The 21,802-nt window shown below is 46.5% G+C and overlaps 1 protein-coding gene across 1 annotated transcript in view; it reads right to left on the reverse strand.

Moving 5' to 3' along the window:
* Nucleotides 1-21,802, reverse strand: part of Tenm4 (teneurin transmembrane protein 4) — a 561,145-nt gene that overhangs the window by 47,464 nt on the left and 491,879 nt on the right. The window contains 5 exon segments of the mRNA XM_052158525.1: nucleotides 4,155-4,404; nucleotides 8,500-8,643; nucleotides 10,736-11,003; nucleotides 13,494-13,755; nucleotides 19,196-19,315. Of these exon segments, the coding sequence (XP_052014485.1) occupies nucleotides 4,155-4,404; nucleotides 8,500-8,643; nucleotides 10,736-11,003; nucleotides 13,494-13,755; nucleotides 19,196-19,315 (1,044 nt within the window).

The following is a 21,802-nucleotide window of genomic DNA, read 5'->3' on the forward strand; positions in this document are numbered from 1 at the left end:
GCTACTGGGAGTGCCCAGGATAGCAGGTGGCCTGAGACTGGAAAAGCCAAAGACAGGTCATCTCTCCCGGGGGTGTACCCACACAGGCCAGGGTTCCCATGGGACCAAACGCTGTTATTGGAAGAAACTGAACCAGCTGACAGACGAAGAAGACAAACTTCTAGAACGTCTTTAATCTAACCAGCATTCACTAACGGGTGCAGGCGCTGAGGCTCAGAGAGAGGAAGGAATTTGCCAATATCAGTACCAGTCAAAGCTTACAACAGACACTCAGGTTTCCTGCCCCCTTGTTAGGAAAGTGGCGGGCAATGGGCGAGTCTCCCTTTCCACTCTGCATCACTTTATAGATCGATTTTTCTCACCTAAGAAAGCAGTGGGTGGAAAGAAGCCAGGGGCTTGGTTTTGACTCCATACTATGGCTGTTTCAAAAGATCACTGACGGTCCGAAGCTCACCTCACCACACAAACCTGCACATATTCACACGCACACACAGACGACCGTGAGCTGTTTCAACTGATAAAGACTGGAAACCAGAAAAGCTGGTTGCTTAGCCAATGCTACATGGTGCAAGACTTCCCAACTGTGCCTGCTAGTACACAGCTGTGGAGCTATGGTGGGGGTGGGGGTGGGGGTGGGGATGGGGGGGAAGGGTGTGGCGGGGGTGGTGGTGGAAAGTCCCCATGGACTGAATGACTCCGTGTTAAATGCCAGGTTTTAATTTAAGGCATACGTGAAGCATACCTCTGCAATATAGAAATGGACAGGGCAGTGAACAGTTGACTATCGTCCATATAAAGCTCTTGCAGCATGGCCTCACTGTGAACAAAGGAAGCACACACTTCCCATGGGTGACAGTGTGAACCAGGACATCAGTTATGTTCTCAGGATTACTTTGGTTGCCCTGAAGCTTAGAGTTTAAGGGTAGACCGTTAGTGTTCGTCCTTGTTTTTACTTTGAGTCCCAAGCTCTGTTGAGTTTACCTTTTATACGCATTCTTGGCTGTAAGAGGACTCAGTTCTCCCTTTGGGCAAAAGATGGAGGCATCTTATCATCATGCCTATCATAATTATAATACATTATAATATGCTAATTACAAACCAATGTAATAGAGATTGTAACAGTTATTACAACCACTGGTAACATTTCTTTCCATAGCAATTTTTGGAACTTTTCTCTATGCCTGAAAAGACTGAATAGTTTGCAGAGATTTTTTTTTTGTTCCTTACAGTAATTCTTAATAACTGCAAGATAAAAATGAAAGTTCAGAGATGAAACAATTATTTCAGGGCTATACCTCTGGGGAGCTTCAGTCCCCTCATCTGTAAACTGGAACTAACCACAGATGTCTATCTCACAGGGTGGATGGTACTCATGTGAACTGTCTAACTCTGCTGTGCAGCAAGCATGCCACACCCAGGAATTATTACTTAACACATAAACACGCACACCTACTTAAATACAGGAGTGAATTCAGAAATGACTACTGGTTCAGGTTTTTGTCTATCTCTCCACTATCCCAAAGAGACTTCTTTGATAGGACCATCCCATGCACCATTTTGGTCTGAGTCTTACACAGGCAACTGAGAGTCTCCCCTGTGGCTGTGTAAACCATAGCTCTGTCTGCTCAGGTTCAGCTTTCAAATCTACATGCCAACGCGGTTCTGTGTGAGGCCTGTTCTTTGCATGAAGTCACTGTGATGTCCTGCCTGGAAGAGCCTCTGCAGGGATCCCTGGCATTCTAAGGGCTCTGACTTTGAGATCTGGAACTGACCTACTCTTCACCTGCTTAAGACGCTCTCAGCACTTCTCACCACAGACAGAAACCCACTCAACAGTCTGGACGATGTGCTAGTCTGAGAATTAAGCAGGTGGTGCCACTCAATTACTTCCCCCTATTACTCCAGTATGTCACCTCTATAGGTTACAGGACAAGTGTCTCATTTTGCCACAGGTACAAGGAATTCGGATCTTTGCCACCTATCCCACCACTAGGAGTTGGGTGTTCTAATTGCATCAGTTATTTCCTATCAGCTTCTAAGCACACAGGGTTCCTTTGCCATTGAGCCATCTGAAATTGACAGGTGTGGCTTACCATACAGCATGCAACAAGGCAGGGGAGAGGCAGGAAATTCTCCACTGGTTGGCTTACCTATGTCTGAAATCTTTATTTCTGACAGAAGACAGGAGAGCAGGGAATAGAAGAAAGAACGAGGTGTTAGCAGCAGGGTTAGAAGCATTATTAGCAGCTGAAAACTTGACAGCAATAGTACTGTACAACACTGTAATAAATACAGACTTAGCAGCCATGACACTGATACATTTTATATTGGAGACTCCTTGTCAGAGAGTTCACTTACAAGCAGCTACATATCACAGAGGAGGCCCGGCTCCACCTGCACCGTACCGCTGACTCTGGGAAGGGGACAGGCCTGATGCAGTGTGCTGCTTCCGCGGGGGCTCAGAAGAGATAGGAGCGGTTGATTCTTTTCTTTGCACAGACATGCACCCAGAGAGATACACAGGCTTGCTGTTTCGGGTCTCTGCATGCATGCTTCTCTATGACAGTCTTCAAAACGTGGGGAGCCTACCGAAAGCCAACTCAAACTACAGCACAGGACTGGAGAATGCGTGTAATTAGGGAGGGCATGACACAGAGACAAAGACCAGCAGGAAAAGCCTGCAGGAAGATATGTCAGGATGATAACACACCGAGATCTCCCCTAATTTTGTTTATTCCTTCCACCATCCCCTCTCGTGTGATACTCAACAGTATTGGGAAGAAGAGAGAGGAACTGGGATATGTTATTTGGAGGATGTGAGGACGGGAAGCCCAGAATTTAAAGTTCGCTCAAAGTCACACAGTTTCTCTGCTACACTGAGCCGACCCCTGCTCCTTTGCCCCCCTGCCTCCTTTTGTTCATCTGACTGAAGCAAGCGCACTCAAGGGGCTCTTCCTCCCTGACCAGTGCCTGTGCATTATCCTCATAACAGAAAAGGGGCAAAGCATATTCTCCCAGAGTCTGGTATCTCACCCTAACTGATGTGCCATTTCCTAGGTGCCCACAGCATGGGAGCCTTCTCAAGCTTCCCCAGTTGACCTGTGTGGGCATGGCTGCTCATGGTTCTGAGGGCCGTGGTACCTGGCAGCCTGCCAGCATGCTTTGCCTCCCTTTACAGGTGAGCTGCATAATGATGCTATCCAGCAGAGAATAACATTTCAAGGTGGACCGGCTCTCATGCTGGCAGTGTGACGGTCTTCTCGGTTTGGGTTCATCATTCTAGATGCTGGACTTTGAACATGTACTTTGAATTCTCTGAGCTTGCTTTCCCCTATCTGCCAAAGGTTGGTAGTAGACAATACCTTACGGAACCATCACACTGGTTAACAGCAGGAGCCCTACTGCCTTGCCCTTTGGAGGATGCGCTTCCGTCCCAAATCATGTCGCCCCATGTGGTCCCAAACTAGGATATGGATGGAGTTTTTGCTCCAAGATAGTTACAAAAAGCTTTCCAAATTTTTTTCCGAAATTGAGAGTAGGGCTCCCCTGTCTCTGAAGCTCAGTTTCCCTTTGAGCCCACCTCACCACAGGGCTTTGGTTCTAAAGAGATCTGGCTCAGGGGCATAGGGAAAATGCAAACTCTAGAGCTGTTCCCCAGTTGAGGGCTGTTGGCCTGCATCGCTCATGGGCAGGAGTGAGAGTTTCTCCTTGTGACTCTGCTCCACCCAGAGAGCCTGCACCAGCCTTGGGCTTCACTTCATCTCAACCTTGGTCAGACAGAGGTTCCTCTGAGGAACACCAAGGACAGGGCCAAACTGGGAGACATTTGCTTGCTGTGAATCCTTTGTTCTTACAAAAAGACTCATGTAACTGATTCTATTGGTTAAATGCAGAAAAAAGGTTTGGTGGCTCCAAGGGGACTCATTTTCAGCTGTCAGCAGCTCACATCATCTGGACGTGAAGGACAACTCTGTCTTCCTCACAGAGCACAGCGGGGAAGCACCTGATGGAGCGGGAAAGTGAAAAGTCCCAGTGTCTGGCAGGTGCAGCTCTGTCCTGACCTACTTCTCTGCTCCTCATGGGTAGGGCTGTTGAGCTTCATGATGGCACAGGGACATTACAAGGAACCACAGGGAAGACATCCCCTTACATACCTCATCTCCAGGATGTTGGTGACATTCCCAGAGGGGAAGATCCTTCGGATGTAATTGAAGTCTCCCACGTAGAGACTCCCATCGGAGCCACAGGTGAGGGCCACGGGGGCCAGGAGCTTGTTGCCATCAGCAAGACCATTGCAGCTGGGGCAGGAGATGCTCCTCCTGCGCCCGTTGCCCATGATGCTGCCGATGACTGGGGGCTGCTGGGACACGAACTGGTTCTCTCCATTCCCTTTGTGCAGGATGCCTGGGACAAGGAGAGATGCCCATAAGTGAGGGGACAGAGGCTGGGTCCCTCTTCCTTTGGATGTCCAATGTTATCTTGATTTTGCAAAGGATATGCAGCCATTGCCAGACACTTAGAGATTTATCCTACCACAGTGAAACCCAGGGTTCCCTGAGAAGCTCCACTGTTTACTGACTGAATTCCCACTCTAGGCCTATGAGGTGGCACTGTTACCACTGTTTGACAGACAAGATAGACCAGCAGTTTAGCCAAAGCCCCACAGACAGGAAGTGGGCAGGCCCATAATATATCTAGCCGTTCCCACCCCCGTGTGTGTGTGTGTGTGTGTGCGTGTGTGTGTGTGTGTGTGGTGTCTGCATGCACGCATGTGTGCTTATGTACATGTGCATATTTGTGTGAGTGTATGTAGGTACATGTGGAGGCCACAGGACGACTTCCAGTGCTGTCCTCCTAACTTTTTGATGCAGGGCCTCGCATTTGCTAGAACTTACCAAGTAAGCTAGGCAAGTGCGTCACTGGGCCCGGGATCGCCCTGCCTTCTCCTTTTCAGGGCTTGCATTGAAAGCTTATTCCGCCATGCATAGCATTTTAAAGGATGTTTTATGTATAAAAGTGTTTTGCCTACATGCATGTATGTGTATCACATGTATGCCTGCTGCCCCTGGAGGCCAGAAGAGGGCAGGGGGTTAGATTCCCTGGAACTACGAGCCATTGTGTGGGTCCTGGGACTTGAACCCAGGTCCTCTACAAGAACATAGGCTCTTATTGGCTGGGCCATCATTCCCGTGCCCACCTTATTTACATAGGCTCTGGGGATAGGACTCAGGTTCTTGTGCTTTCAAGACCAACACTTTAATGACTGAGCTATCTCTTCAGCCCCAGGGCGCTGCTCTTGACTATTCAGGCTAGTGCATCTCCCCTGGACTCAGTCTGACTCTGTACAACAGACTCTTAGCGGTACATGCTCACTTTTCCTTCTTTCCACCAATACCATATCAAGTGTACAGTTCATATCTTTTCCATTTCTGTATCCCCAGTGCCTGGCATAGCATCTGACACAGAGTAAATACCAAAAAATGTTTACTGAAATAAAGGAGGGAAGCTCACAGTGTCTGCTCAGCAGTACGGGCCCAGCTTTTACCTGGTTTCACAGTGGACAGGATGATCCTGTATCTTGCAGAGATCCCAAGTGTCCTCACTATGCACACTGCTCTGGGGTCTCAGTTCTCCACTAACCAAGTGAACAACCTTGGTGACTTGTCTTCTTTCTTCACATATCTACATGGTTTCTCCTTCCCTGGCCATCCTTTTTCATCTGTGTATGACCACAGCCTCCAGCTTGGACTGTCTCTCCTGCCATACCTGTTTCTATGGTACCCGAGTGGGACCGGGATCCTCATCGGTCACGAGATTCTCCTTTCAGTGCCACACTGTCTCTATCTTTGCCCAAACCCTGTCCTTTATTGAATGGGTTTAATTTAAATTTTACTTAATCTAATCAGTTATTTTTCTAAGTCCAACTTTCTGCCTTTTAGGCTTTTCTGTAACCCTTTCTTGATATTTAAAACTGGCCTACACTTTCTTCTATTAATTTTAGAGTACTTTCACATTTGGATGTTTAAAACTATTTAAATTTAATCTGCACCTAGTGTGCAGTAGAGGTGCAGCATAGTTTTTCTAAATACATGGAAGCATTTTCTCTAGTTTTAGTTTCTAGCGTGCATCTGATGACATGTGATGCTCTCTCTACAGAGTATGAAGTTTCAATATATGCACAGGCTGTAAGGAAAGCCTTTCCGATTATCCACCGATGGCCCATCCACGCTTTCCTCTTCTGTAACTAACATAATTCCTGACATCCAGCTGGCACATGTCTGCCTGGAGCAATCACAACCCTGGAGTGGCCCCTAAGTGTTGATGCTGTGATCATGTGCTGGGCAGCATCCCCACACTGGAAAGGCCTGGCTCGTGGTCCCTTTCCTTCTCCTTGATGATGTGCCTGCATCCACAAGGATGTGCAGGCTGGAGTTGACGTAGTCATCTTGGACTATGACCTTGGAGTAAAGGCCACAAGGAACAAGGAGAACAGAGAAGCCTCACATTCTGAGCCTGCAGCTCAGGGAAATCTGCCTCCAGGGGTGTGCAAGTGAGTGAGAAACAGAATTTAGCTTGATCACAGTTCTATTACTTTGGAATTTTGGATACTGAGAGCCAAACTTCACTTCTTTTTCTCCCGTCTTCGCATACACACGGTGTACTTTAATCCTATTCACCTTGTCCATTGCCTTCTCTTCCCCTCTAGCCTTGATCTCCACTTTATTTCTAAACAGATACCTTTCTGCTTCTACATGATTTGAAGAAAAAAAATAGATCCTTCACATTAGGAAAACAAGGTATTTGAATGGAGCTTATTTTGCTTAATATTATTTTCTTCAGTCCTGTCCATTTCCCTGCAAATAATGTAATTTTGTTGTGGCTAAATAAAACTCCATTATATAAGATGCATTTTCTTTATCTATTCATCTCCTGATGGGCTGCTAAGCTGGTTTCATGATGTGGCTGTTGTGAACAGTGTGGCAGTAAACATGATGGTCAGGCATCTCTGTGGTAGGGGAAATTGCATTCTTTGGGGCATCTTCTCATGTGGTGGTTTGAGAACCTTCCATACTGTTTTGCATTGTAGGGACATTGAGTCACATTCTTCCCTATGGTATATAAGGGTTTCCTTTCATGTACTGTCTCTATTATTGTTTTCTTTTCTCCATTTTATTTATTTTTTAAAGGTTTATTTTTATATAACTCTGAAGAAAATAAACTGTATGTTGAATATATTGCCCTCATACTCTACTCCTGGATTGATCTTGATGATGTCACCTATTCTGACTGGGGTAAGACAGACTTTCCTATGTTTGGATTTTCATGTCCCGAAGACAAAGGATGTTAAGCAATCCTTTCTCATGTTTGCTGACATTCGTGCTTCTCCTTCAAGACCATTCTATTCACCTCTGACCCATGCTACTGGACATGGGTCACTTCTGAACTTCCTTATCTGCCCATGACTCTATTTACCTGTTTCTCTATCAATACCACACAGCTCTGGATTTTCATTTTCTAACTTTATTATTTACTGAGTCCTTGTCTTTTGCTCCTGTTTTAGAGACTCATGGGAATGTACAAGTCTTTTGTTATACAATTTTGGATACAGTTTTTTTTTTAACCTTTTCTATTATAGACATGCTATGGGACTGACAAGCATCCTTCCAATTTTATACTAGTCAGGGGATAAGCAACAAACATAGTTACCATCCCTAAAACACCATTACTATCCCTAATAAGCATCATTGTTACTATCCCTAATAAGCAACATTGTTACTACTCCTAACAAGCAACATTATTACTATCTCTAATAACCAACATTGCTACCATCCCTAATAACCAATATTGTTACTATACCTGCCCAGGGAATAATAGGTAGAAGATAACATTGTCACTAAGACTCCTGTCCCAAAGCTTTAGAAGAGGGTCAGACATATTTTATGGCTGTGAGCCTAGCCTTTAACTGCTGAGCCATCTCTCCAGCCCCAGACTGAGTTTCTTAATGTATATGTATGAATGACACCCACTGTGGATGAAGCCTGAAGTCATAATCTTCTTACCCCAGGTTCCAGCTGCTTATGCCTGAATTTCCGGAGTTCTTTCTTCTGTCTCACTCAGCCCAAGTTACGGAGAATGGACCTTCTCTCTGAGAACTCTTCCTCAGAGCTGCACCTCCTTAGCTGCTCCCTTAGAGTATCTCCTACTTGATACTAGAGCTGATCCTAGACCTTCTGGGATGCTGCTCAGGGGTCCTCTCTCCATTGCTGCTTTGATGACGGAGAATGACGGGCTTCTCCTATGTCTCTCTGGTGTCCTGTGCTTTCATCTGCCACTTGCTGACAACCTTCTAAATGACGGATCACCTTGAAGCCCGTGTTTTCACTGTGTGTTTCCCCCTTCCCCTTCCTTTCTTCCTTCTTTTCTTTTTTTGTGAGGCTAACAGGATAGCAAAGAAGATGCCACCTTGGCCTAGTTCAAGGAATCCATGATTCCACTCACCACTCTGGATGTTCAGGGCATGGTGCTTATCCAGACTCCAGCCCCCAAGTTTCGAGGCATCGATTTCATAGCCCTGCAGCACCGCTGTCCGTTTCTCCCACAGGATCAGATCTGGGCAGGATTCGTATTCATAACCCACAGAAACTACAGGGACACAAAAACAAAGTGCACAGGTGAGCAAAGTCTCCTCTCTGACCCTCAGTCCCACAGACAAGGCCCCTGACTATTATAGGAAAAATAAAAAGGATCATGCTTCTACTTGAGAGCTAGAACCATGTGAAATACCAAATACCAACACAGTGATGCTAGGCCTTAAAAACTTTTTTTTTTAAAGAGCAACTGCACATTATTAGGAAAAATTAAATACACCACACACTTTCAAAAAGACCCAAGTGAGTGGTTCTGGGTAATAATCTTTTAAAATGCTCTGTATATGTTGTGGTACTGTCCACATGTATGTGAGTGCATATGTATGTGTAGGTGTGTGTATATATGTACATGGAGAGCAGTTGGCTTTTATATGCATTTTGAGGATCCAAACTCTGTAGTATCCTAAGAACTTTTCACTGTGACTTTATTTTTGACACAATGTTCAATCAGGTGAGAATCTAACCATGTCCAATCCAGAAATATTACTCACTCCCTGGACATCATGGTCACGAAGGCCAGCTGATGTCATAGGAGATGCTTAAAGAAAAATACTCAGTTGAGAAGTTGATTGTTTTTAGTCATCTATGATTTAAAAGATTATGAGTTCCCTAAGCTTGGTCTCTGTGGACACTCAGACAGTGGGCTTGGGAGAGCATCAGCTGAGACAGGCAAGCTATCTATCTCTTCTGAGTAACTCCTCAGAAAGCACACTGTTTTCTAGATGGAGACATCTGACAATGTGGTTGAGACAAGATTTAATAACTGGTCAGCCTCTGAATGTTGTTCACGGATGACTTAAAAGATGGCTAACCACCCACAGCAACAGCAGAGTGGGCTAAACGATGTGCCGGTTTCAGTGGCAGTCATGAGCCTTGTCTCTGACTATGATGATCTCAGCAGGATGAACCCTAGCTCTGGACTCCCACTGCACGGAGGACCTTCTGAAATTGCATAGTGGGCACCACATGAGCTCGTCTCACTGTGGGAGGCCTTAGGGCCTTGGCTATGTTTTTGTAGATGATAGATGATAGAAGGTTGTGAATGGTGAGATAGGGCATTTCTGTTCCCAGAGAGCCTTTGTGTCATAAAGTAAGGATGCAATTTTAATAAAGATCTGGATAAATCTAGTTCTCTTCCATCTGTCTGTGCATCCTTAGGATGTCACTGTAGTTGGTACCTTAGCCATCCTCCAAAGGATGGAGCTGTGAGATTCACGGTGGTGTTAGCGTGTCCAACATATCAAGTCCAATCTATAGTATTTCATGGAGTAGGGGTTCAAGAGATCCTCCCAGTTCCTTCCTGCCTCCCACAATTCCTTTCCCCTTCTTTCCTTTCTCTCTTCCCCTTTTAAGTACAATTTGGCTTCTTAGTTCTTTTCTGTGTTCACTAGGCAAAGACAATTGAATGGGACTAGGGTTTGAGATGAAGGAATTTGCTGGGCTATTGCTCCTCAGTCACCTTGCTAGGTGTCATGACTACTGACTGTGTCTCTCTCCGAAGCTTCTAGGACCCTGCTCTAATTTAGATGTAGGTGAGTCATCTTGCACAAGTTCTAACTTCAGCTCTTCTAACTGAAAATACAGAAGCACCCCAGCCTTTGTCACTCTATTTTAATTTTAGATTTCGGCAGGATGGATGCCGGATGACCAGATAACATGTGCATAGGCTGCTCTCCTGGCACACAGTATATTTTACTTAGCCTACCACACAGCACCATAGTACTGTTCGAGGACTGTTCTGGTTCTATAACCACTTATCATGCTTGGGCTTTGTTTACTCAGTATTTCAATGAAATACAATATTTCGTTGAAAAATACTTTCAATGTATTCTTCTGGGCTATGGATAGTACTGAGGTCTCACAGCCCCATTAAGCCCTAGCAGGATTTGACCTGAAAAGACAAAAGAAAGAAGGAAGGAAGGAAGGAAGGAAAGAAGGAAGGAAGGAAGGAAGGAAGGAAGGAAGGAAGGAAGGAAGGAAGGAAGGAAGGAAAGAAGACACACCCATGAGGGAAGCTGCTTCCTCAGTTCTGCACTGTCTCTGCCAACATGTGGAACCTGTATTGCAGTTGCTTAGGGGAGACTTACCAAAGGCTTCTGAGAGCCCAAACACCTTCTGGTTGTAGACATCTGTCTTGTCCCAGATGAAGTAATAGGATAGGTCAGGAGCTGCAGCAAACCACTTCCTGAAGAGCCGACCCTCCACTGCCACCATGAGGTGGACCTTCATGAGATTGAAGGGGATCGTGGGGTGTGTGAGACTGATCCTCAGGACAGACTTATAGCCAGGTGTGCGGCTGCTCAGATAGCTCAACCTCATCTTGCAGCCAGCAATGACAATTTCCTCTTGCAGAGCCTACAACACAGACAGATCATAGCAGGGATATCACTGTGGGTCCCAGGGAAGTGACATCCAAGACCTTGTGGCCTTAGGTGTTCAGAAGGCACGGGAGGAAGCAGAGGAGGAGAAGGAAGAATAGCAGGAAGATGGTAGGATGGAGGAGAGGGAAGAGAACGAGAAAGGCAGGAGGACTAGGTCTCTAGGGCCAGCTCCTACATGGTGTACCTGCGCTGACAAATTTACCTCCGCGAGCCTCGGCCCCCTCCCCAGTGCAACATGAACAAGAACATACTTGACATATAAGGATACTCAGCAATGCACAGCTCTGACTCATTAGCTGTGTCAGCCAGGAAAACTCAAGGAAAACTCAAGGAGAATCTGCACTTCCTCACTGGATCAACCCCAGGAAGGCCACATATGCAAAGTGCCTCGCCATTGCTAGGCAGGACAGTGATGTGGTTGGTACCGTGTCATGGAGCTGAGAGCAGGACTGCTGTGAAGAAAGACTAAGGCAGGCAGCAAGTGGAGCCTGATGGATGGTGGCTTCTGCCTAGAGCTTTCCTAAAGTGAGATCGAGTTCAAATGTGTCCTTTTTGAACGGTCAGCAGAGACCACACTAGGTTGGGCAAACACATCTTCAGGCAGTGCCTGAGAACCTGACAAGGTCCTGTTCCGATGTCCCAGTGTGTCTCCAGAGAGGAGTTTTCAGTGCACAATGGCTCCCAACTCCAGTGCCTTCCAGATGAGCAGAGAAGACTGAAGATGGGAACAGTCAGTGAATTCCAGATGACCACCATAAGGCAAACACAGGGGACTGTCATCAGCTCCATGCTCTGGGCTCTTTCTCAAGAAGGGAACATTAAGTCAATTGAGCCTACCATGTCCATTCAAGGGATGTGACTATTTTTACCCCGTGTTTACCAGGGAACTGAGCCCTTCTCGTTCTGTTTATTCTATAGAAGGGTTTAGACATTTTGTCTGTGATGTTCTTTCAAAAACAGGAAACACTAGATTGGGCTTAATCCAGGGCCATCTTCCCAGGCCACAGTTTATAGTTCCAGGCAAAGCAGGCTATACACCCAGGCGAGCCACAGGCTGCACTTGAGTGCTGGCCTGATGCTCTCATAAATATTTCCCTTTGTTAATGCACCATCACAGTTTCCACCTTCCAGCACTTGCAAATATCAACCAACAATGGGACTGGGGAAACAAAGAGTTTTTTTTTTGTTTTTTTTTTTAATGTGTTTTGTGAGACTAACAGTAAGCAAGGTTTGTGCCCCAGCTGAACCTGTGGGCATCCAGCTCAGAGAGCAATGTAAAGAGAGTGTGACCTTGAACCTCATTTGTTCCACAGTCCCTGCTTCTGGGAAAAGATGTCTGGCTGGAGCTGGGCCAGGGTTGACTAACAAATTACTTCTCTCCAGCAAGTTCTGTCTCTGCTGACAAGCATTTCATACAAAAGGTCAGCCTGGCCATTGAGACAGGAGACAGGCGCTGAATCTCTGAGAAGGAGTGAGCTTTCTGTACAGTGAGAATTCAGAAGTGGTTGTGTTTCTTTATTGGGGACTGACACTGGAAACTGCTCAACAGGGTACGCTCAGGGAGACGTGTTTGCTCATCTAGGCGTGAAACACACACACACACACACACACACACACACACACACACACACACACGTAAATGTATAAATGCTCTGGTCCACCCGCACCAGGCCACCCTGTTACCATGCACATTGCTGAGGCCTCATTAGACAGGCAGGAGACTCTCGCTTCTGCACTGTTATTTCCAGTCTTACTCTAGGCTTCTTTTCTGCCTGCAGACGTCAGACTGGGGATGATGGAGGAGATCCAACTCAAAATGGCTTCGCTGGGCAAAGTATCTATCTTAATTTTCATCAGATTAAAATACATTTTTTCTCGATTACTTCCCTTTAATGATAATGAAGTAAACCATTTGCGTGTGCAGATTTGATCCAAAGCAATCCTTAATTGGCACGGAGGCAGCATGTGTTAAATAATCTTAGCAGTAATAATAGCTAAAATTTATCAAGCACTTAGTAGGTATCAGACATTGTGCTAAGCACCTCATGTTACATTTTTCTTATTTACTCTTTATTAAAATGCTTAGTACTTGGGATCCCATGGCTTATTCCTATTCATAGAAACTATTATTATAAATACTTATAGCAGAAATACCAAGAGAGGTGAGATTCTGAAAGCTGAAGAACACAGTAGAATAAAACAGGAAGGCAGGGTAGGAAGAGTCAAGGAGTTTATTGTAAGCCCCTGTGTGCCAGGCAGACTGGAAGCACGCACCAGGCTGTAGCATATAGGATAGTCTTGATATCCTGATGCCATGTCCACTATGGGATTTGGCAAAGTGGGCTTTGGGGGTCTCACCCAAGCCCAAACAGGCACTTTCCTCTTTTTCCATTGTCTGTGAGATTATCTTCTGTCCCCAAATAAAATAAAAGAATAGCCTGATGTCATCAAGAAGTCTGGGTACCTGGATCTCTGGGACAATGGGGCCTTTCTCAGCACAGGAGCTGGCGAAGGATGTCAGCGGGGATGGAGAGACCACAGGGTTGGGGCGGGCAAAGTTGCTGAGATCACAGCTGGGGATCTCATTCTCCTCGTGTCTCATGATGATGGTCTCCATGACAAAGAAGCGGTCCCAGGGCAGCCAGAGGGTGTGCTCCTGTGTGATGAAGGGAGCCCGTTCGAATCTCAAGATGATGGAGATGCCGCCATTTGTGACCAAGTCAAAGCTGTGGGTGGGTGGGGGACAGTAAGAGCAGAAAGATGATGAGAACAGTGAGATCCTGGAAGTCACAGGAAAGGGCTGAGGACTTGGTGAGTGCTACTCTGACACCCCGAGACTGGATTGCAGTCACAAACAGTGACAATGACCCCAGAAACCATTAGTTGTTGCTGTAAGGCCAGGGAGAGTTTACAGATGCCAAATTAACCACTGCAGCAGGAGCTGTTTAGCAGGACGCAGGGCAGCTGGTGAACCTCTGCTGTGGAGAGCCTGGTGCTGTTACTGTGTCAGCCAGAGCCCACAAAGAGCCAGCAGAATGAGATTGAGTAGGTGTTCCCTGGGCATTACGAACCCTGCATTGAATCCTTATTGCCGTGAACTCTAGCGTGGCCATGAGCAAATCAGCCAGCCTCTCTAAGTTTCAGTTTTCCCTGTATGAAACCCAAGGTAGCTCTCTCTCTCTCTCTCTCTCTCTCTCTCTCTCTCTCTCTCTCTCTCTCTCAGTGTGTGTGTGTTCATGTGTGTGTGTATGTGTGTTTGTGTGGGTGTATAAGCACATATGCACACGCATCTGTCTATGTTGGGTATCACAGTATGATACAGGTATCGTCTTCAATTGCTTTTATATGTTATATTGCTATTTGAGATTGCTCTCTCCTCCATCCCGACTGTTTATTTTTATTTTTTATTTTTTAGATAGGGTATGTCAATGGTCCTGGCTGTTCTGGAGCTCACTATATAGACTATGCGAACCTTAAGCTCAGAGATTTTTCTGCTTCTGCCTCTTAAGTGCTGAGATTAAAGGCATGCACTACCAGGTCCTGGCATTGAGAGAAGTCTCTTACTGAACCAGGATCTTGTAGTTTTGTCTGGACTAGCTGCCCAGTAAGCCCCCGGGATCCATATGTCTCACCCTCCCAGCTTTTATGTGGGTGGTGGAGATCCAAATTCAGATTCTCATGCTTACACAGAAGTGCTTTCTCCACTGGGCCATCTGTCCATCTCTCCAAGGGGTTGCTCTTAAGTCCTAAGTAGCTAAGCAGTTTGAGACTGTGTAATTAGAACCACAGTATCTTGTAAGTGCAAGGGGAGATGGAAACCCAAGTGCCTGGCTGAAATGAGATTATTGCGACAAATGTCCAGAGACAGTAGGCCAGCTTCGGTTCATGGCTCCTTGAGGGTGTTCTGAGCAGTAGAGCATGCTCCTGATTCCTGTTCTGGCCTTGTGTTCTCCAGGCCCTTCGCTGCCTCAGACAGCTCTACCCCGGGTCTCTTGTTTCAGGTTTGAGTGAGAGCATAATTTCCTCACTTTACCCCCAAGTACCTTATTCCCAGATGTTACTCCTCCAGAAACATATTAGCAGTTTTGGGGATCTGACCACCTCAGTCCCTACCACATGCAGACAACCCTTACCTTTCTAAACCATGGTGTGCCCCTTTCAGCTTTGAAAGTCAAGGCATATGAGTTCCCATTTGTATACCTTAATGTTTCTGCCCGTTGCCGGCCCTCTGGGGAGGCTAGCCTCTTCTACAACCACATGGTCAGAGGCTGGGAGAGCTCAGGTTATGGGCACAGAGGCCAGAAATCAAGGTGTGGCACACATCCTGCAGGATAGGTCTGCTTAGGCAAGAGCAGTGTTTGATGCTCACTTCAAGCCCTGTGTTTGGTGTGTGAGTCCAGCCTAGAGCTTGCTTTTTTTTTTTCTAAAGCTGAGTAATAGCTGAGTCTCAAAAAATGAACTTAGCGGCCATGTTGCCATGTCTCTCCCAGCGTGAGGGGCTAGTCCCTTCTAGCGCCAGCGAGGGGCTGTTTCATACTAGCACAGATCCAGTCACCAGAAGCTTGCTGCTCTACAGGAGGACAGGTCCACCTTTGAGTAACTCTGACCATTAGGACTTTAGTTTTTGGAGTATGTCTGGGCCACCCTCCTTCTAGTTCTTGTGTACTGAGCTTGTTGATCTGTTGTGGTGACCTGAGACCCGTAGCTTTGCTGGCTCTCCCCCACTGCAGTACCTCCTTGGACAAAGTCCTCTTAGGTGGTACATTTAGCTTTATGGGCTTATTTTTTTTTTTTTTTTGACACAGAGTCTCTCTGTGTAGACCAGGCTGCTCTTCAACTCATAATTCTTCTGCTCCAGCCTCAAAATATATGAGATGCCGGGTGTGTGCGATCATGCCCAGCTAGGGCATGCTGTGGAGCCTGCCATGACAAAGCCTTGTCCAAGCAGAATTCTCATTTCTTCCTATGGGACTGTTGTATCACAGAGACCCCTGACAATCCCACGCTGCAGTGCACTGTAATTGTTCCAGTGCCTAGGACACCCATTTCCCTGTCTTTCTAGGGATACTTAACTCTCAGAATGAATACAAGAGACACTACCATTTCTTCTAAACTGACTGCTAAATGGGCAAGTCCCCTCTTACCTTGTCTACTGACTCAGATCAACCCAGTCACTATCTCTGCCGCTGGTTTGTGAGACCCCTCAACACAGGATCACATCTTTACCTTGACACACACAACTTTGGTTAGCTTTGGCTGTCCAGTTCATTCTTCCCTTCCCAACCTAGAGATTGCCTGGATCTTGTATTCAACCGTCCTGTCCCAGAGGCAAATTCTGCTCATGGTAGATGACCCTGATTATGATTCCTCAAACCCTAAAAATAGACTCTTCTTTCTGCGGAAGTTTTCCACACACTTAACTACTCATTGCCCCTTTTATGCTAATGTTTACAATTAGATGGCACCATCCTTCAGGAAGGGATGATGGAGAAACACCAAGGGTGGGCATTTATTGTAGTCCAAGAGTTCAGGGTATGTTCTCCAGGAGAATACCCACAGTCTGGGGGAAACACTGGGTGGTATTGCTGTCACAGAACAAATGATTATCTGTATTCATATGTTTTTTTTTTTTAACAGCCAAACACAAATTTGGCTGGACTCAAAAGCTCTGTTCAAGAGAGGCAGTCTATAGGGATGGAGGGATGATAAATAAGGGAAGACTTTTCTTCAAGGCTGTGAGCAGGGCAGGGCAGCTAGCCATGCCAGGGGCTGAGTGCTATAACCTGAGGCCGGGCCTGCTCATCTGCTTGGGAAACCCTGTTGTAGATGTAAACATGGACTTGACCCCAGAAGGAAGGCCTGGTTCTCAAATGGAGCCTATCTCTTGCTGGTCAAACACCACTCATATTACAGGTGAGTTATACCACCTTTCCAAGCCTCAGTTTCTCCATCTATAAAATTAGGCAGAGCATCATAAGCATTTGGCAAGGTTGCTAATTAGCTCGAGTGATGGATGGGCAAGCCCATGATGCCATGAGTTCCTTGGGCATCACGTTTCAAGTCAGAGAGCCTGAATTGCTTCTCTTGTGTGCAGGTCTCTTAGTTTTCCTTCATGACTTGCATTTTCCATCTTTTTGCGTATCTTCTCTGTTACTGTTTTCTGTGTATGAGCTATTGTTAACATTTGACATCAAGTGGTGTGTGTGTATATATGTGTGTGTGTGTGTGTGTGTGTGTTTGTGTCAAGTTGCAGGTAGGGAAGTGGTGCTGCCTGGAAAATGTGGATTGTACAGGCAAGTTGGATGCAGCCTAAGCCTTCAGTGCACACACACTCATCCTCACCTGCTGACTATCTTTAGCCTTGTGGCTCCTGTGGATCAGGCATAAGCAACACTGAGTCAAGGAAGGAGGCATGGAGAGGGCCAGATGTTCCTTGTTCATATGCAACCGAGGGGGTTTCACACACTATGGGAACATGTGATAACTTTCCCATATGTTATGTCTGTGTTGGAAAGGACATTTTCGGCCAGTGATGTATGGTCGAGAACTTATTTGAAATGCAAACTCTAAGCAGCATCCTTTCTATCTCACAGCGTGGGAGGCTGATGCAGGAAACCTCCCTCTTGGTGCTCAATGCTCTCAAGAAACAGTAGATATGGCCAGTATAGCACAAACAGGGAAATCGTAGTCCAAAGATGCCAAAGAATAGGCTAAGGCCACAACATATAGGATTACTGTGGCAAGTTTCTTGGTTGTAGTCTAAGCAAGCCCAGAGGAGCCGACTGACTGACAGTTTACTCTTTCATGTGGAAAGTTTCGTGGCAAAGAGAACAATCTCCGAAAGCTCCTGTTTGGATGACTGTTCCCCGGTGGGCGGTAACTTACTAAGAATACCCATGTCCTAGGGTTCCCACAGCTGCCATTTCTATTCTAAACCGGAAGACAGACACAGTCAATAAAGGAAGCTCCTTTATGCCCTGGTGGGTTTGCCAAGGGGCTTCTGGGCAGAAACTGTGCAGGGCAGGGAGCCACCGTGGCCTGGCCTGGCCAGGTTTCCTCCTTGGAGCCTGCACAGACCTCTTCTCGCTGTGCCCTTCCCACTGCCATGGAGGAGGGGAGGCTCCCCACACCAAGCTTGCCAAGCTGTCTAAGAGGCACACATGTCTCCAAACAGATGAGTCCTGCTTCATTATCACCTCGGCTGGGACATGCTCACATCTGATATTGGATTAAAGAGGTGCTAAAATCAATCAGGCTGGAGCATAATTTCCAACACGGAGTGAGGAATCAACCTTATGGGCCCACGCTCAGCCAGATGGACTGCCATCACCTGATTTCATTAAAAATAGAGGACTTCTCACCACCGACAGCCTGAATAGTCCACTTGCCTTCTTTTGCTCTGAAATATTTGTGCTACTCTGTCCTCGTTATTCAACAATTTGTAATAATTAGTATTTGTCTTACATCCACTATTTATTTACTTACTGTGTGTCACATTAGGAAGTGGATTCTTGTGTGGCAGGACAAACTATAAGCTAGGTGCTTTCTCACCCACTGTGCAGTCCTACCCATTCCTCTAATCCTCGCTCCATTGTATTAGGTAGATGTTGTTAGGGTCCTGCTTCAGACTAAGAAGCTGACGCTCCAGGGAGGCAACATTTGTCCAAGCATACTCTAGACATGGTAGGGGGAGGTCCAGGGCCGGTAAGGGAACCCTAGCTTTTCTTCATACTGTTGTTTGTTCTCGGGGGAATTAAAAGGCCAGAATTCTGCTATCACCTAAATGGCTTCTATGGGAGCAACTTCTAAGCAGTTGAAAGGTAGTAACCAAATGGTAAGATTCCAGGAGCCATCTTATCCGTTATAAAGTAGTCCTGGGACAGTATTCCCATGAGTCTCTGGGCACCATAACATGGACAAGGAACCCTCTGTGTACATGAAAGCCTGATGAGAAGAAGGTGTCATGTCTACAGTCAAAGGGGACAGAGGCCGGAGGCGGGTGCAGTCATGAGACAGTAGGCTGCAGAGCTGGGTGTTAGAGTGCAGGCTGTCTGGGTCCAGGTCTGACCCTCTATCTACATAATTGATCCAGGGCAGCTACACTGCAAGACTATAGCCCCTAACTGTCAGGCCCTAACTCTCCCCGGCCCACAAAGGGTCTCCTACCTGCCATCTTGCCTGCTGATTGTGTATCCAAAGAGAGGGTTATTGATGAAACTGATGTTCACGCCAACCAGTGGGGTCCCATCTGACGTCATCACTTGTCCACGGATGACACAAGCGTGCCTGTGGGAAGAGAAGAGAGAAGAACATGAAATACCTTTCAGGGTCCTCAGGGAAGCCCAGAAGTCACAGCCAGAAGGCTGGTCATTTAGACATGATTTACACCCCCTCACATGTTCATTTCATACAAACAATAATCTTAAAACAACCACCTCTCAAGATATCAATGTGTCCTTGAGAGAATCACTCTGGGGAAACATTTTCAAGTATCTCATCCCGATGCTATTTTTCTAAGTCTGTCATCTGCTGTGAGGGGAGAAAGCTGATCCCAAGGAGCAACACGGTATGGTTAAGCACATGACGAGAGTCCTGTGGTGTAGGTTCAAATCCCAGCTCTGCTATTTCCTTTATCTTTGAACTTGTGCAGGTATGCGACAGTTCTTATTTTTTGTTTGTTTTTGTTTGTTTCCTTTTTTCATCTTGGTACAATGTAACAACAGTACAGTGATTAACAATAACCATCATTTATTACTGGAGGTGAGAATACAAGAGAACAGGATGGAGGCTATACTTCCTTTTATCTGAAAATGGGAAGAGAAGGAGAGGTGATAGCACCCTTGGGGTGTCTGCTTGGGAACCTGTCCCTTGTATTCTAGACAACAAACCATGCACGTTTCCTGCGGCTTCCAGGAAAATGCCGTGTGGTGCCCATGTCTGTGTGCTGCTCTCCCATTTGCCTAAAATGTCATCTCTACACTCGCTCCAACAGTCTCCTCCTTCACTCCACCTCAAAGGACTTCTGCAAAGCCTTTCCTGATGTTCGCGCTCAGAACTCACACCTCACTCCCTCGAGACCTTGGTACCTTGCCAAGCTGCACACCCCTCTCCTCTCCACCCAGACGTCAGGAAGTTGGAGGGCATGGCAAGGCTTTCTCCACAGTGCAGTGCCTGGACCCTGCCTGGTACTCAGTCACAGGGGGAAAATGGTGGACTGACCAAATAAACAGGACAATTAGCAATCAACTAGAGGGATGGTTTTCACACGTTTCAGAAGTAGAATACTTTGCTAGATGACATTTCCTAAGGACCTCAAAGTAGGAAACAAACCAAAAGAAGACCCGCCCAAGATGCAATGCTGACAGAATTCCTCCCTCCCTCTGGTGGTTCTGAAGGCAGTTTGACAGAGCCTCTGAAGGAGCCAACCAGGAAGTTGCCAGGATCCTTTCCAGTTTTTGTACCGAGGAGATTGAGAGGTCTTAATGTTTGTCCAAGGCTGCCAGGAATGTGGTTTCAGGAGACTGGAGTGTGGGCCCAACGTTTCTAGGCTGGATGCTCGGTCCATTGGTGCAGGAGCCATGGATGGGAATGAAGATGCTGGCTCAGGCAAATGCTCTGGGAGACCAGGGTGCTGTGGGCACTGCCATTGATGACTGGTCTCGAGCAAAATGGAAGGTACTCACCTCTGCTTTTTCCTGGTTCAGGACCTGCCCTCTTTCTGGCCTATGAAAGAGCTACTAATAGGGCCTGTGGGCACTAATGAAAAAAAAATCTCAAACTCTATCCCATCTTCATTAGGCACCCAGATCCTTACTTCCCTCAAGTGATAAACTTTTCTCTGTTTGATGAGAAAAGCAATTAACACCAGGCTTGTAAGCAGCTGGTCTCACTCGTGTCAGCTTGTCCTTTCTGAAGGCAACAACAACTACCCATAATGCACCACATGCCTCAACACCCCCTCCCCCACCCCCCAACCCCGCTCCCCACCACACACCTCACCTCACCTCACTCTGCACAGTCTAGCTAATGCTAATTCAGTCAGTGGTTTCCTTCTGAGGCCCTTGGTCTAAATGTAATTACATGGCAAACCAGTTAAGCAGGTGAGGCTCAGCGAAGACTTTGAGTCCTGCTCTGAAGGTCTCCCAATGTATTTATGTGAAATTATCTTTCCACTAATGGGAGGGATTTATTCATCAGCTGTACTCAGCTGGTACTGAGAGAGGCTTTCTTTAATGGAGGACAATTGAATTTTGTATTGCTGGAACTTTGTCCTTCCAGTGAATTACTAACAGATCTCAGCGCCTCAGATCCTGGCTGTGATCCAGCCTCCTGACAAGCACAGTACCTTTGGATTCTGCCTGGATAGTAACCAGCCCTCTGATGGTGTTTCCTTCATGGGGCTGCCCTGGCTACCTCTCCCCGTGCACATGCAGACCAGCGTCCTCTGATTTATCTCTCTTGTGGGGATTTTCTGGTTGTTGGGAAACATTAAATCAGCGCCATTTGGCTATCATTTAGTCTCCATTCGGCAAACCAGAGCAGATGTAATTTTAGGGCAGGCTCCTGTGGATTGCTCTGGATTCTGCAGAAGATTAAGTTGACTCCCCCAGGCCCTGCAGGCCACAGAGGCCTCACGGCAAGACAGGCATTTGGCTCAGAAACCAAGTCCTAGAGGAAAACACTTCCATTCTCTTTCTGTTTAACCAGGGTTTTCAGTTGTCAAGAGAACCCTGTTTAATATTAGGGCTTCCCTGGGGCAAAGGAGATGGGGAA

The sequence above is a fragment of the Apodemus sylvaticus genome, chromosome 1 (assembly GCF_947179515.1).
Source record: "Apodemus sylvaticus chromosome 1, mApoSyl1.1, whole genome shotgun sequence".
NCBI lineage: Eukaryota > Metazoa > Chordata > Mammalia > Rodentia > Muridae > Apodemus > Apodemus sylvaticus.